Here is a 16001-nt window from a genome sequence, read left to right as displayed (position 1 = left end):
GACAAGGAGCAGCCTGGACGAGCTTCCAGAGCAGGAAGCTGAGCAGAGAGAGCCGGTCCTGGATGTTACCTAACAGTCCATCTATGTGCCTCCTGGGTTTTGGGGTTTTTTTAAGTTCATTTACTAATTTTTTTAAGCAATCTCTACACCCAGTCTGGGGCTCGAACTCACAACCCCGAGATCAAGTGTCACAGGCTCCTCCCACTGAGCCCGCCAGGTGCCCCCACCACTCCTGGGTTTGACTGGAGGACAGAGAAGGGAAGGCTGGTGTTTACTGGGGTTATGGAGGGGCCGGGAGGGAGGTGGGCGGCGGGGGGGCCCTGGGGGTGGTGGCGGTTCTCTCTGCGTCACCCGACACCATGGCCGTGAGACTGAGCTGCAGATTTGCAAGATGCTATGGTGGGCAAACCGGGGGAAGGGCACACAGGATCTCTGCAAGCTTAAAATTAAAAGTTTAATTTAAAGAAGGCTTTGAGGGCATAGACCCAAGCGCACTGCTGTGCATGCCTACACACCGATACACCTTGCTTTGTGAGTTACCAGATTCCTGTGTCTTACGGATTTGGAGATTATATGTGGTCCCCATAAATCACAGCTGGAAAATAATCATCCGTTTTTCTGTCAACAACATGGCTAATGAGCAAGTTTTCAGTTCAGTTCATATATACACTTTAGAAGCCTCTTGTAGCTTGTGTTGCCTTGACATACAGAAAATAAACCCATTTCAAAACAAAGTAATTGAACACATATGAGGTTAAAAAAATCAGGGGAGCCAGGCTGGCTCAGTCGGTGAAGCGTCTGCCTTTGACTCAGGTCATGGTCCCAGGTCCTGGGATCGAGCCCCGCGTAGGGCTCCCTGCTCAACGGGGACTCTGCTTCTCCCTCTGCCCCTCCCCCTGCTATTGCTCACACTCTTTTCTCAAATAAATAAAGTCTTTAAAAAAAACAGAAAGGAATTATAGGAATGACCCTAATAAGTACTAATTCTTTTAAGACTATGAGATCTCCTAAGAGTCATGTTTTAAAGTTATTTACTTTTGACTCTTTGTTTTTAAACAGCAGGTGGTATTTGTCTGAATCCATGCAACGTTGGTCTTGTGGGACGGTAAGAACTTAAACAGCGCGGCTCCTCCCCCAGCATTAGCCGGTGCTCTCGCATCAGGAGGCGAGTGGGCTCGCACGGGCCCACGCCAGCCGGCTGGTGGAAGGGGAGCGTGTGTTGTTGAGACCACGTTTCCCTGTGGCCCCAGGCCTGGTGCACGTGTCTGCTCTTGTGAACACAGGTCATCCCAGAGGTTAAATGTTTCCCCCCGCGGAGCAGAGTGTGCGCCTGGGAGGAGACCAGACACGCCGGGAGGGGGACATGGCTGGACGGACGCTCCCGGCTGCGGTGGCTGGTGGTGAGCAGGGAGGGAGTCCGCTCTGCGAAGACACCCCGAACCAAAACTGAGGCGGGAGCAACCAGCAGAGCCTTTAATTGCTGCATTAATTATCTTGCAACATCTGTTGTGTGAAAACAGTTCTAGATGCTGAGGCAATGGCTGTGAAGCAGAGACCAAACCGCTCTGAGCTTCCTCCTCGCCAGGACGCCCTCCCGTCTCCCGTGCCGCGTGGGGTGGACGCCCCGGCCGCCATGCGATGTCCGCCAGCCTCCGCGTGGACGTCTGGCTTTATTGTGTCTTCCCTCGTGCGGCTGCTTGACTGAGTCTGCTTTGAGCCGGTTCTGACCCTCGGCACTGCTGACGTGAGCGTGCACGTCCCAGGCCCGGAGCGCGGGGAGTAGCCCCCGGCCTCCACCTGCCGATGCCCGCGGTGCCAACCCGAAACGCCGGGAGACGGTGTCCGCGTCTCCTGGGTGGGAGCCCCGGTCTGAAAGCCAGACAGGGTGTCCTGGAGCCACTCCGTGGCACCCTGGCGGGGCGCGTGGACACAGGCTGTTGGAGCTGCGAGGCGCCCGCTGGGGGAAGGCGTCCTTAGTGGAAGCGAGGGCCCCACACGAGCACCTCCAGAAGCTCTGAGTGATTTCAGTTCAGAGAAGGTCGCCATGTCCCAGCAGCTGCTCTTTATTACGTTTCCCGAAAGGCTTCTGTGACCCCAGGGTGACCTCACTGTGTTCTCACACATCGGCATGTGGGAAAACCCCATGGACCCACTCAGAAGCACTTCCTCAGCTCCACCCTCAGCCTCGATTCCACATTGTTCCTAAGCACCTACTAAGCGCAGGTGGAGTTCTCGGCATTCGGGACATGGCGGTAAAGCAAGATGGACACCACCCTGCCCTCCTGGCTCCTGGCTCGCGGACAGGTGTCCCTCCCCGGCCGCCCGCTCCCCGTGCCGGGGCTCAGCCAGGCAGGCCTGCGGGTCTGCGGTGCTCACGGCAGCTTCGAGGTGCCCCCAGGCCCTCCTGTCCCCGGCGTGTGGGTCCCCCGTTCTGTGTAGCTGCTCACAGCTGCACACGGCAGCTGACATGTCTCCAGCCGGGGGCCTCAGCTGGGGGGCTGCAAGGGCCAGACTGGAATCCCCCAGGGCTCACGCGCTCGCCCGACAGGTGGCTGATGCTGGCTGGAGCCGGAAAGCCACATGTGGCTCCCTGTGTCATCCTGGTTTCCTCACGACGTGGCACCGGAGCCCCACGGCGAGGTTCCTGACAGGGCGGGAGCCGCTGGGAGGCCTGTCCTCAGAAGGCACGCAGCACGGCACCCGCTACGGTGCCTCGCTGGACGGAGCGCTCCTGTCCGTCCTCCTGCTTCGGGGCTCCGTCTGGACACTGTTCCCAGCAGGACGTCTACCCTACTAAGAGGTGCCACACTGACCCTAGCCAGAAGGCCCAGAAACACGGCAACGCCCCTTCAGGAGCACAGCGTGGGCCTCAGCGTGCGTGGAGGAGTCACGTGCCGAGACCGTGCTCGCGTTCACACGACCTTTTCCATCCTCACGAGGCAGCTGCTGTTGTCCTGTTATTGATTCTGGTTTATGGGTGTGGGATCTGCAACTTCGTGGGGTCGTGCGGGAGTCGGTGTCGGCCCGGCCGCCATCATGCTATCCCACGATGGGGCTGGAATTGAGGGCATTACAAGTGCCCACGGCGACCACCACCAGACTGTCTGCTCCTCGGCGACACGACTTAGGAAGCTTCCTCCCTTCTCACGAGGGTGTCCTGCCGCTCAGGGACACGTTGGTCTGGACTCTTCACTCCCTGAGGAACATCTTGTATTCAACTTAATCTCTGCTATATTTCTGTGATGTTAAATCACGCCCAGGAGCCTGAGCTCGGTCCGGACGTGCTGAGTCACCCCTGAGATGTAGACATTAGTTAATGCAGAGGACGTGTCCCAGACGACGTGGTGCTCACCCGGCAGCATGACCGGAGCAGTGCGTGGAACCCAGGTGGCAGGCTGCTGTGTTCCTGATGGAGCCACGGCCACCCTGGCCCTCCCACACCCACGAGGGGTCCGCGAGCCAGGGTTGCTGGTGGGGACACTTGACGTAAGGAGGACAGAGCTTCTCCGTGGAACCCCAGCCAAGTGGTGGCAGGGCCACAGGTAAACTCCTGGCCTCTGACCCCAACTTGGTCCTCCTCTGCCTCAGGGTCAGGACTCAGGCTCCTGCCTTAGTCGGACTCTTGCCATTTTTTCTGGGGAAATCACATGGGCCATGTTCTTAGGCCCCCTAACCACTTCAACCAGAAACCTCCTATGCGCTGGGCCATGGGCCGGACCACACTCCAGCCACGTTCATGCCAGCCTTGCCACCATTCAGGGGGCAGGTGACGTGTGGGGCAAATAGATGGGAACACATGGGTCAAGGCGGAGGCTCATTCATCACTAGCCCGTCCCTACGGCGAATACTTCCTGACCACCGGCTACGCTCCAGGGACCGGCTACGCTCCAGGGGTGTTTGATACGTCAGTGGGCACAAGAGATGGCAGCCATACCCTGGTGGAGCTTGTGTTCCAGCAGGAGCAGAAAGAAAACACACAAGTGGGTAAGCTGCCCGTTCCCCCAGGAGCAAAGTGCTCCGGACGAAGGGCAGCACTCGGCAGGTTGGAGGCTGGGGAGGGATGGGGTCTGGGGTGTGGTGTGAGCGAGGATGGAGGTAAGGTTTGAACCAAGACTAGCTGTGGCATCTAGGCAGGTGCTCAGAGCAGAGGAACAGCCCCCAGGGAGGCGAGGGGCAGGAGGATGATGGGGAGGACACCGCACCAGCCGTGTGAGCACTGCGTGGGCTGGACCTTCGTCCGCGGGAACTGACGCCAGGGGAGTTTGGGTGGGAGGGATGGCTGTCAGGCCTGGCTGCAGTGTTGGGCGCAGGGGACCGGTAGGGAAATCTGTCAGGAGCGGTTATAAGCAGCCCCAGCAGGAGAGGATGGTGGCTCAGGCCAGAGGCATTCGGTGGCTGGACCCTGCCGCCCATCAACACAAGTCAGGAATTCCCCAAAATATCAGACGTGGGTGTCAGCAACCTGTGATCAGCCTCGAGGGGTTCCTGCAGAAGTTTGCGAGGTTGGGACCACAGGCCGGCCTGAAGCGGCTGCCAGTGCTGTGCTGATGGGCAAGGAGGTCGGGGACGAATGTGCATTCCCTCTGGGCCAGATGTGGCGGTCCTTCCCGCGGGATGGACACCGCTCAGGGGGAAGCCGGCCTGGCCTCACTGTGACCCTCCTGGCAGATGGGGGGTCTGGGCATCCTCTTCATGCAGTTCCCAACCTTGTGTGTCTAGGGCTATAAAATGCCCTAAGAGAAGCAGCACGGACCTCATTCCGCTGGAATCTGTGAGCTGGACACGAGTGAGGGAATGGCCAGGCCGGCTTCGACATCCCATTCTGAAGCCAGTGCTGGGAGTGTGTGCGTGTTACAGACGTGAGCTAAAGGTCGAGGTGCTGGGGGTTTGTGTTACATCGCAGAACACTGCACCAGCTCCTAGTGGCTCCCCGGTCAGGCTTCCTCTCCCTCCTCCAGCCCTCGCTGCTCCTCCAGGCCTGGTTTCTGCTGGCGTGGCCAGGAAAGGAGCTCGGGACCCTCCGGGAGCCGTCCCATCTGTGCACCAGCATCTTCCTATTTCTTTAAAGTCCCAGGGACTGTGCGCTCCACACACAGCTGGCCTCACACCCCCCAGACATTTGAGCTCAATTCCTCCAGGGCACTCAGAGGAAGGGACGCAGAAGCCAGGAGCTAACCTGGGAAGCAACCCCAGGAATACCAGTCTGGAGTGACCAGAAAGGGAACGCAGAGCGAGTCAGCCAGGGAGGCCCCTCGCGGAACTAGAGAGCCGTGTTGGCCTCTCACCCCAGCTCCTCGGCCCCGGTGAGAGCTGCCCCTGCAGACACTGAGTCTCCAGCATCTTTGGTCTGTGCTGGGCAGGCAGGGCAGGCCCCGGTGGCCGGAGAGACCCAGGCAAAGAGACACACATGCTGGCAGCTAGGAGTCCACCCAGTGTGTGCACAGGCCTGGGGTTGTGCGGCCAGGGGAGACCCAGGGAGATTTGGGGGCCAGGGGAACATGGGTCCTGGGGATGCGGGCCCAGGGGGACTCCCTGATCCGCTCCTCCTGGTCTCTTTACGGAGGTCTGTTTTCTCTGGCGTTTTCAGTTCCCTCTTTCATGTCTTCACGTGTGTGTGAAGCTTCTGTCATGCACACTTGCTGGGAGCCAGCTCTTAGTATCCACAAGCCCGCTGGAACTTGCTCGGTGGGCTGCTGCCCTGTGTGCTCCATGGGCTTGTTCTCTAAGTTCAGCTTCGTTGAGGCACCATCGGTGGGAATCCCATGAGGCCGGAGGGGAGAGCTGGTCCCCCTAGACCAGGGGCACCGTTGGTATTTGCGCTGCTTTCCAGCCCTTGGTTCTGGGGATGTCCTGTGCATGGCAGGGGTCAGCAGCACCCGAGCTCTCTGCACACGGCTGTCCATCCCCACAGTGAACAATGGCTCCAGGCCTCGCCACATACGCCCTGCGGCCGCTAGAGAACCAGCACTCTAATTTTTTTTTTTATTTTTTATTTTTTATTTTTTTTAATTTTTATTTATTTTTTTTATAATGATTTTTTATTATATTATGTTAGTCACCATACAGTACATCGCCGGTTTTCGATGTAAGGCTCGATGATTCATTAGTTAGAGAACCAGCACTCTAGACGGAGTGTGTATGGCTCCAACACGGGCCACGGGGACAGCACCAAACCCAGACTCCCTTCCACGAGGGATCATTTCTTAGCTTTGAGCCTCACAAACCAGAATTCCAACCTCAGAACCACTGCAGGGGGGGCTCTGGGATCCATGCTCTCATTTTACACCAAAGCTGGGCAAAGAAAGCTCATGGTCCTATACCGGCAGCTGGATTTTTTTCTAGTTTATCCTTTTCCTGGGGGCGTAGCCTAGCAAAGGCCTCGGGAGTTCACTCCTCAGCTGCTGTCCTAACAGGTGGACCGAACTACCGTCTATCCAAAGTGAGCGAGTCTGACAGACCCCACACCCCGGACAGTAGAGGGATCAGACTCCCTTACGCTACCCCGTGGTGATCTGAGACGTCGTTTTGCTATGATGAGTGAAGCTGAATATCTCTTCATATGTTTAGAGGCTATTTTTTCCTTTCCTGTAAACTTTATGACTTTTGCCCGTTTTTCTATTGAGCCGTCAGTCCTCTTAAAATCAGCAGGGCTTAGGTGTCTGTTGGGTTCCATGCTGGGAACGGAGGATGTGTTCAAGGTGCTTGGGTGATGGTGCCGTCTCTTAAGTCAGCAAGAAGTTGACTTTAAACCCTTTTAAAGTGAGGGATGAATTATAGTCATATTTCTAACTGTATATTCTGGGGAAGGAAACTGTTTACAGAAGTTCCAGGGTCTAGCTGATTATCCCGTGCTTTTAATGATGATTCACCACCTACAGAGAATTTGGAGCACGCGTTTGATTTAGTTACAAAAGGAGTCCATCATCCTGTTCCACAAATTTAGTACGTGGCTCCAAGGTGGTGTGAAAGGGGCTGTGAGAGGGGGAGGGATCGAAGCCCTGTGCAGCCCAGGCAGGCTTTCCAGCATGGGTGTCATGGAAGTCGGGTTATTTCTCTGCCCCTCATGGAAGCTGACAGAAACCGCTGCCCCATCTTTGAGAGAGGGCGTGTAGTGCTTTCCCTCTGGGAAGTGCCACCTTCTGAGCTTCCCCGGAAAGGCAGCCACTGGTCCTCACCGGTCAGCCACACGTTGCTCCCGGGACACTGGACGGGGCCCTTGGAGTGCCACTCGCCGCCCCCACAAGGCTTCCTTGAGAAATCGCTGCTGCTGCTGCTGCTGCTGCTGCTGCTGCTGCTGCTGCTGATTTCCTGCCGTTTCAAGTTCAGATGTCTTGTTGCCCCGTTAAGGAGGTTCAGTCTGTGAGCCTGGGGGGTTGCACCAGCTGGAACTCTCAGAGCCTTTGAATCCCTCAGAGTCTTGGATTTGAGGAAGCAGCAGGAAATCTTGGCAGAAAGTTTCCATTGACCTAAACTATGACTGCTTTCAAATAAATGGGATCTTGCTCCTTCAACACAACTTCCACATCTCCCCCAACTTTCTGCCTAGCCACTGCCTCTGAGAAGCCCTCCTGGCTATCCAGGACCTTTCTGGGCTTCTGGGTGCCCTCCAGAGCACCCTCTTCTCTCTCATATAGACCTCCCCTTGCAGTTGGGGGTGCTGGGCTGTCTCTGTCCCTCAAATGGATTCCGAGGAGTGCTGTCCTCAGTGTCATGTGTCTGGCGCACACATGTTCATTCAGTGTCTCCTGACTGTGGGCAGAGCACACACGAGATTGAGTTGATCAGTTTCTTTCTCCCATGAGCAGCCAGCTTGGCTTTCCAAAGCCCAGTGCACACCGCCCCACAGCTTGATGAAAACTTCTCCCTCAGCCTTTCCCCCTTGACCCTTATTCGAGGAGCAGGTGTGCCTGGCTGGGATCCCCTGCGGGGGGGCATCGCCAGGGCGGCCATCCCTTGGCCACTGCCCTCGTCCCCGGCACGTGAATTGAGGCCAGGGCACCACCTAAGCGGGTCTGCGGGCCCTGAAGGGGTCCGCTCCGGGGGTCACGTGTGGACGTGGGACAACCGGGCTCCTTCCCAGGCCGGGTCCTCTGCGAGACCTGACACCTCTGTTCCTTTGCAGGCGCTGCGTCCTGAGCCCGGCCGGACGCCGGGGGCTATGGCGCTGCGCCCCGAGCCCGCGGGCGGCCGGCGCGTCGTCATCATCAACGTGGGCGGCTGCAGGGTGCGCCTAGCCTGGGCGGCGCTGGCGCGCTGTCCCCTCGCGCGCCTGGAGCGCCTGCGGGCCTGCCGCGGCCGCGACGAGGTCCTGCGCGTGTGCGACGACTACGATGCGGGCCGCGACGAGTTCTTCTTCGACCGCAGCCCGTGCGCTTTCCGCGCCATCGTGGCGCTGCTGCGCGCCGGCAAGCTGCGGCTGCTGCGCGGCCCGTGCGCGCTGGCCTTCCGCGACGAGCTCGCCTACTGGGGCATCGACGAGGCGCGCCTGGAGCGCTGCTGCCTGCGCCGGCTGCGCCGCCGCGAGGAGGAGGCGGCCGAGGCGCGCGCGGAGCCGCCGGGGAGCCCGGGGGGCGCAGGGCCCGGACGGCGCCTGCGGGACCTGCTCGACGACCCGCGCTCCGGACCCGCCGGCAAGCTCTTCGCCTGCGTGTCCGTCGCCTTCGTGGCTGCCACGGCGGTCGGCCTCTGCCTGAGCACCATGCCAGACATCCGCGCGGAGGAGGAGCGGGTGAGTGTGGGCGGCCCGGACGGGCTGGGGGTGGCGACGGGGGGTGGGGAGGGGTGTGGATGGGGGTGGAGTTGGGGTGGTGGGCAGACTGCAGCCGGCAGGGGGAGGCGGAGCTGGGCCTGGCAAGGGCCCGGCGAGGGCCTGCTGGTTCCCTGCAGGGTTGGTTGTGGCCAGGGCAGAGGCTGGGGACAGCGGGGGCCTGGAGGCAGCTAGGCCAAGGGAGAACAAGCTGAGTGCCGGTCTCTGACACCCTCCCCTGATGGTGGCTGACAGCGCAGTGCTGGGCCCACCGTCCCCCGCTGTGGTTGACAGCACCCAGAGTGAGCCTTCTCAAAGAGGCGCACAGACCAGACCCGCGGCTGTGCGCTGATCAGGTGGTTTCAGGAACTCAGTGAGGCTGCGTCTCTGGTCAGCAGGCCTCCCCTGAACCTCTCCAGTAGCCAGGCCTTCAAAGCGTGGACCCGCCACTTGCATCTAAACATTATCATAAAGGTCTGGAGAGCTGTGAGCTTTAATCTCTAGTCCTGTGGCTGTGAACCCAAGGGGACATGACCTCACATTCTTGCAGGACCCTGGAGCCGGGCCAGGTGTCTGCTCAGGCAAACCCAGGGTTGGCTCTGTTGAGATGCTGGGGCGCGTTTCTGAGCAAATCGTAGACTCTCTGCCTGTTTGGTCTGTGAGAATGCCGGCCCCTGTGGCCAGAAATGTTCCCAGGCTCTGATGTGACCCAACGTGTATCGGCGTTTGTGCACTGAGTGCACCATGGGACACCCAGGGAACATTCAGGAAAGGCCTGGAGTGTGTGCTGTCTGGGGCAGCAGGGCTGGAAGACAAGACAGTCCTGCGGTATTTGGAGGACAGAGTCGAGTATTGCCCCATGTTTCCTCCTTGGGGGGGGATAATCCCTCCACAGTCCCCTGCTCCCCCATTCCAGGGGCTGGGCAGAGGTTCTGGAACCCTTTCCTTGGGCAGTGAGCTCGAGATCAAAGCCTCAGAGCCCTTCAGAGGTCAGGAGGTCAGCCTGGAGCACACATGGAGGGGTCACCCCTTATCCAGAGACAATGAAGAGCTGAAGGGAAACGTCCTGCTGAAACATTATCTATTAGCCGGCTGACCGAGAGCATGGCGACTCTGACTGCGGATTAAATTTAAATGTAAATTATAGGAAATTGGTTCCCTTTGCCATTGGATGTCTGATTCCTGAGCTGTCGCTTCCAGGTGTCTTAACTTCTGCTTCAAAAAGGCACTTGCTGTGTTTGGGTTTTCTAAATGGCAATAACCCCGAATGGTAGGCAGGAGGGGAGTCATGTACATAAGCATCAGGACGCCGGAGAAGTTAGGGTTGCCTGGATTCCTGACATCCTCTCGGGAGTCCAGCTGGCCCTTGTGGAGTCCTCGGGGCACCCACTGGCCTCCATGTCTCCCACTGTTCGTATTTGTCGGCCCCCTGCCCCCCACTTCCTGAAACATCACTTCACACTGGCCAGGTACTGCCTCGTCCAGTCAGGTCTGGGATTACGAAGGAATAATTCCAGTGTCAGTGAGCTCGTGGTGGAATATGTCTGTGTGCTGCCCATTGCCTGGCGAGGGACGGCTATGGAGCACCTGGCCCTCTGCAGGTGGCAGGTGCTGAAGAAAGAGTAGGTGTCACTTATCGACTTTTTAGGTATGGTAAACTAGACGCAGAATTTACCAGTATCTTAACGATTGTAAAGTGTGTAGCTGAGTGGTACTGATACATCCATGTTGTGTGGTCATCACCAGAACTTCTTCATCCCCATTAAACAGGACCCCCCCCCCAGCTCCTGGCACCCACCATCCTCTTTCTGTCTTTATGACTGTGACTCCTTTAAAGCCTCACATAAGTGGAATCATACCGTATTTATGTTTGGCGACTGACTGATTTCACTGAGCACAATGTCCTTAAGGTTCATTCATGTTGTAGCAGGTGCCAGAATTTGGTTCCTTTTTAAAGCTGAGTAGTATTTCACGGTTATGTATACACCACAGTTTGCTTATTTGTCTGTCTATCTATGGACACTTGGGTTGCTAACACTTGGGCCATGGTGCATGATGCTGCCGCCAGCTTTCATATAAAAACACCTGCTTGAGTCCTTGCTCTCAATTATTTTGGGTAGACATCCAGGTGCAGACTTGCTGGGTCATATGGTAATTCTATGTTTACCTTTTCGGGAAACCTCCTTACTGTTCTCTGCAGTGGCTGCACCATCGACTCTCTCCAGGCACCAGGCAGACGAGGCGGAGGGCAGAGGGGAAGAGAGAAACTGGGAGCTCTTTAGTATTTTCTTGTTGAGGTTTTTCCAGTAGAATTTAACTTGAAAGTCACAGGGCTAAAATATTTTCTGTATGTGATTTCTGGCTAAAAGATTTCTTTTTTAAGTTTAACTATCGATCTGAAGGCTCCCAACTGGGTCCTCCGAGGGGGTTGGCAGGCCCCTGGGCCTCTGGCTCTGAGGTTCGGGGACCTTCACAGCGAGAAGCATGCCTGCTTCTCCTGCACCACGTTCCCGCGGGCGTTCTGACTACAGGCACCCAGTGTCTTCTGGAGAGCCATTTTGGGGGAGCAGGGTGTGTCGTCGAGCACCCTAAGTGAGCTGAAGCAGTTCCCTCCGTCGGCTGTCCGCTTCCTCTCTGGCAGGGCCGGTGTCCACGGTTACTTTTGTGTGTTGGCACAGAGGAGCGTGAAGGAGACAGACCGTCCTTACTGTCCAGTATTAAAGAGGTTGGAGGAGAAGGGCGGGCTGTGTGTGGTTCCTGGGGCTGGTTCATACTTTGCCTCTGTGAGCGAGTGAACGGGGTCCCAGCCCCGTGCCGAGCTGCAGGGAGCCCACGGCTGAAGCTGCTTCTTGGAGGACTTGGAGGACGAGCACCCTGAGAGGCTGAGGGTCTGGAGGTGCTGCCCGGGACAGCTGGAGACTCCAAGCTGCGTTATCGCCAGGTTCACCTGGTTCTGCAGCAGTCCTAACGTGAATAGGTCCTGGTTTCTTGGTCTCCAGTCCCCTGGAGTGTCCTTTCTCTCACCCTGGGGCGCCGCCCACCGACGATACGCACCCAGTTCGGGAACAAGCTGCTGCCCTGACGAGCTAGTCACACCTGGAGGGCCCAAGCCTGCTGCTCATAGGGTGGGCGGGGCCTGGAGCTGAGGTGGGCAGAGCCCCTGTGGTGTGGGGCGGGGCTTGGAGCTGGGTGGGCGGAGCCGGGAGCACAGGGTTGGCGGGAGCCTGGAGTCCGGGTGGGCAGAGCCCGGGGGCGGGGCCTGGAAGGGGCGGGGCTGGCGCCCGGGGTGGGCGGGGCCCGGAGTCGGGGTGGGCAGAGCCGGGGGCGGGGCCTGGAGCTGGGTGGGCGGGGCCTGGAGCCCATTCCCCACTCAAGCCAAACCTGAGGCCCGGCTCTGAAGCCCCGGGGTCACAGGCACCACCTCACAACACACCGAGGACCCAGGGCCGTGAGGTGTCCCTCCCCAGGCTTAGCTCTCCCACTGCAGTGAGAGACTGAGTCCTGGGGGCTCGGGGGAGCTCAGAGGGGCTTCTCGGGCGGGTGGCCCTTCAGGGCTGCTCCAGAAAGGCTGTAGGGAATGCACAGCCCCCTCCTTACTCATTTCCGTCTAAGACAAGGGGGGCCGGGGAGGGGGGCATTACTTGCTCAACTCAGTGCCCCCCAGTGTCCAGACACCCATGCAGAAGCACGAACCCACACAGTGCCAGGCAAGGGTCATGACCCTGGGCTGGCCCCAGGAGGACCCCAGGCCAGGCCACAGTGTGTGCCCCACATGACCCCCAGGGCTGTGAGTGCAGCCAGGGCCTCAGGGACCCAAGGGCCCTTTCTCTGGCTCCTTCATCATGGGGCCGTGGGGCTGGAGCCGCCCTCGGGGTTGAGCCCAGGCCACCAAAACCCGCCGTTCTGAGGTAGACAGTGTGCACGGTTAGGCCCCTCGCAGGAGCCTTGGCTGGCAGGTGCTGTCACTGTGAGCACCTGATCGCTGACTCCCGCGGAGCTCCATCTCGGGTCACTGTAATGTCCCTGTTGCCAGAGAAACAAACCACCACAGACTGCCTGGTGGAGGGTCCCACGTGTCTCCCCGCACAGTCCTGGCCCGGGACCTGGCTAGACCCCGGGCAGGGCACCGTCCTCTCCCTTCCAGCCTTCCAGCCGTCAGGGCGGGCGTGCTCCCGGTCCGCGCTGTTCCCCCCTCCTCGTGGGCTCCTTCCTCCCCCTCCAGCTCTCAGGCCTGCCTCTCTGAGGCCACGGATGACATGACCGTGATCCAGGACCGTACCCAGGAGACTGGAAACGCTGTTCTCTTGGGCTGGCCTGTGCTCACACTGCTTGTGCTGTGCTCACCGTCTCAGACTGAGCAGTCCTAAGTTGTCTCATCTTTTAGTGAGGAATCCCCCTCCTGGGAGGGCATCTGGGCCTGAAAATGAAAAGTGGTAGCTCAGCACCGTGGCGTCAGACCTGCGCCCTGCAGTCTCCAGGAAAGAACTGCGGTCTCGCTCAGGAGGTGGCGATCAATGCGTAAGGAGTGGAGACCTCGCCGTCAGGCGCGTGTCTGTAGCAGGAGGACAGAGCGCCTAGAACACGTGTGGAACACACTCCAATCCGGAATTATCTGTGGGCAACACATGTGCCACGTGTCTCCAACAGCTCGTTAGAACCTGAGAAAGAGGCATGCTTCCCTGCTTCCGGGCATCTCGAGGTACACCCGGCCCCCTCCCCACTGCACCCCGTGTCCCCCAGGCCCATGGCTGCCCGCGTCTTCACCCCCACCCGCCGGACCCACCCTGCCTGGTCCCAGACTGTGACTTCAGCCTCGAATTCACTAGGAACATTCTGGTAACGGCATTGAAAGCTGGTGACAGAGCTTCTGCGGCGCGTGGCCCACAACACATGGGTGGAGTTTTGCCAGGTTCTCGGGGTCGGAGCTTCACTCTGTGAGCTCTGCTACGGTTTTCTGGAGAAACAGAGGCAGAACCAACGAAAGAGGGCCTGTCTCTCCTCCTTCTTTCTTCCTGTTGGATAGAAATGTCTGTCCTGTGTCCGGTCCACCGTTGTATGTGGGGGCCCACGCCTGGCCTGGTTCACAGGCTCACAGCGGAGGGGACTTGGCCTCTGTGGGTGGGGAGTGTCACCCACATCTCCTTCGTCAAGATGCAGCGAGGCTCTGGCCGTGGACTTTAGAGCTGGTGCTAGAACGTGTGAGACTTTGGGGCTGTTGGAGTGGACGTATTCTGCATGTGAGAAGGACAAGAATCGGGGTTGTCCCCCCAAACTCACATGCTGAAACCACGGTGATGGTTTTAGGAGGTCAGGCCTTGTGAGGTGATGAGGTCACAAGGGGGGAGCCCCCGAGACGGGATTAGTGTCCTTACAATGGAGACCCAGAGGGACCCCTCACCCCTTCCCCAGGTCTGAGCACGGGGCCTGGGGTCTCTCTTGAGCTCTTGCAGGGGCTGCTCCCGTCCACAATGGCAGATAAAGCAGCGTTGGACAGGTGGCCTCCATGTGGAAACATGGCTGCACAGTGAGCAGCCTGTGTCGTGCGTGCCCTGGGTACACGCTGGTGGAGGAGCCGGGATTGCTGTCCTGACCAGGCGGCCACAGGCCCAGGTGAAGCTTCACTTGCTCTCTGCCGAAGGAGGAAGGAGCGACAGAGCGGTCAGCAGCCTGACCCGACAGACCGTTGGGAGCTTCCCCAGCGCTGCAGGATGCAGAGCAGAGAATGGCACGGAGTGCCTGCGGAGAAACAGAGGCTTCCCAGACCCCCGAAAAAAAGAGAATGGGTTAGGTTGGTTTATTTTCCCATTTGCAAAGATCTGGTCCAGTACTCAACAAAATCCAGTGGCAAATTTTGTGCCATGAGCCAAACCTCATCCGGGAACCTCATCCGGGAGCCAGACGTGCCTGCCCGATCAGCCTCTCATTCTTGTTTGGTAAGAGGAGGACGGTCACTCCTCCAGGCTGCCGTGTGGGACAGGTGCTCCGAGAATGCACTCACCCCCAATGGGCTCCTCAGTGATGAGGCTGCTGCTCCCTCCCCTTCCCCGGCTGCCCGGGCACCAGGCTCCCTGCTCCACCACTGGGCCTGGAGCTGCAGTCCCAGGTCCGTCAGTGAGGCCCGTGCAGGCTCTGGAAACAGCTAGGAGCCCCAGGGGTTGAGCGTGAAGCTCAGGGCTGTCCCCTCCATTTCTGCACAAATTTGGCACGAAAAAATTGGGGGGGGTGTGTTTTGGATTTGTGCTTCAGTCTGGAAAAAAAAAAAAGACTTGTACTCAAATGCCTAGAATAGAGGCTACAAGATTCCTCTTCTTTTAAGACCAGTTTTTAGAGCAGTTTCAGGTTCACAGAAGAATTAAGAGGAAGGTCCGGAGATTTCCCGTAGACCTGCTGCCCTGACACGGGCCATCATCAGAGTGGTGTGTTTGTCACCGTTGATGAGCCTGCGTGGACACGTCATCATCAACCAAAGCCCACAGGGGACATGCGGGTCCGCTCGTGGTGTATGTTCTGCGGGTTTGGACAGATGGGAATGACGTGTCCACCATTACGGCATCTTACAGAGTGGTTTCACGGCCCTAAAATCGTGGGGGCCTCCATGCGCTCGGCCTCTTCATCCTTCCCCACCAGCTCCCGGCCCCCGCGGTCTGTACCGTCTCCATGGTTCTGCCTTTTCCAGAACGTCTGAGGGCTGGAGTCACACCGGACGTCGCCTTTTCTGACGGGCTTCTTGCACTTGGCGATGCACATTCAGGGTTCCTCCGTGTCTTCTCTTGGCTCGACAGTGTGCTTCTTTTTACTGCTGAACACTGTTCCGTGTCTGGGTGGACCACAGCTTACCCATCACGTACTGAAGGACACTGGTCCTTCCAGGTTTTAGCGATTATGAATAAAGCGGCTGTAATTACCGCGTGCAGGCTTTTGGCAGATACAAGTTTTTAGTTCATTTGAATAATTAGGAGCATGACTGTGAGATCAAATGATAAGAGTACATTTGGTTTTGTAAAGAAACCACCAAACTGTCTTCCGAAGGGGCTGCCCCACTTTGCATCCCACTGCGATAGACAACAGCTTCTGTTCTTCCCCGTCCTCTCCAGAATTTGGTGGTGTCGGTATTTTGGGTTTGGGCCATTCTAGTAGGTAGTGGTATCTCGTTGCTGCTTTAATTTGCATTTCCCTGAAGGGGCACCTGGGTGGCACAGTCGGTGGAGCGTCTGACTCCTGGTTTCAGCTCCGGGTCCTGCGGTCCACGTTCAGC

The 16001-nt window shown here is 58.3% G+C and overlaps 1 protein-coding gene across 2 annotated transcripts in view; it reads left to right on the top strand.

Moving 5' to 3' along the window:
• The window catches only part of KCNG2 (potassium voltage-gated channel modifier subfamily G member 2), a 64274-nt gene that overhangs the window by 29601 nt on the left and 18672 nt on the right, over positions 1-16001 (top strand). Inside the window, exons 5-6 of one of the 2 annotated variants that reach the window (XM_057313314.1) lie at positions 1060-3984; positions 8123-8728. In XM_057313314.1, coding sequence (XP_057169297.1) covers positions 3922-3984; positions 8123-8728 — 669 coding nt within the window. In that variant the 5' untranslated portion in view covers positions 1060-3921. The remainder of the gene's footprint in view (positions 1-1059; positions 3985-8122; positions 8729-16001) is intronic. The other variant, XM_057313315.1, reaches the window with a different exon arrangement.

This window comes from Ursus arctos, unplaced genomic scaffold, assembly GCF_023065955.2.
Source record: "Ursus arctos isolate Adak ecotype North America unplaced genomic scaffold, UrsArc2.0 scaffold_17, whole genome shotgun sequence".
Classification (NCBI taxonomy): domain Eukaryota; kingdom Metazoa; phylum Chordata; class Mammalia; order Carnivora; family Ursidae; genus Ursus; species Ursus arctos.
This window is presented reverse-complemented; position numbering and strand designations above follow the sequence as displayed.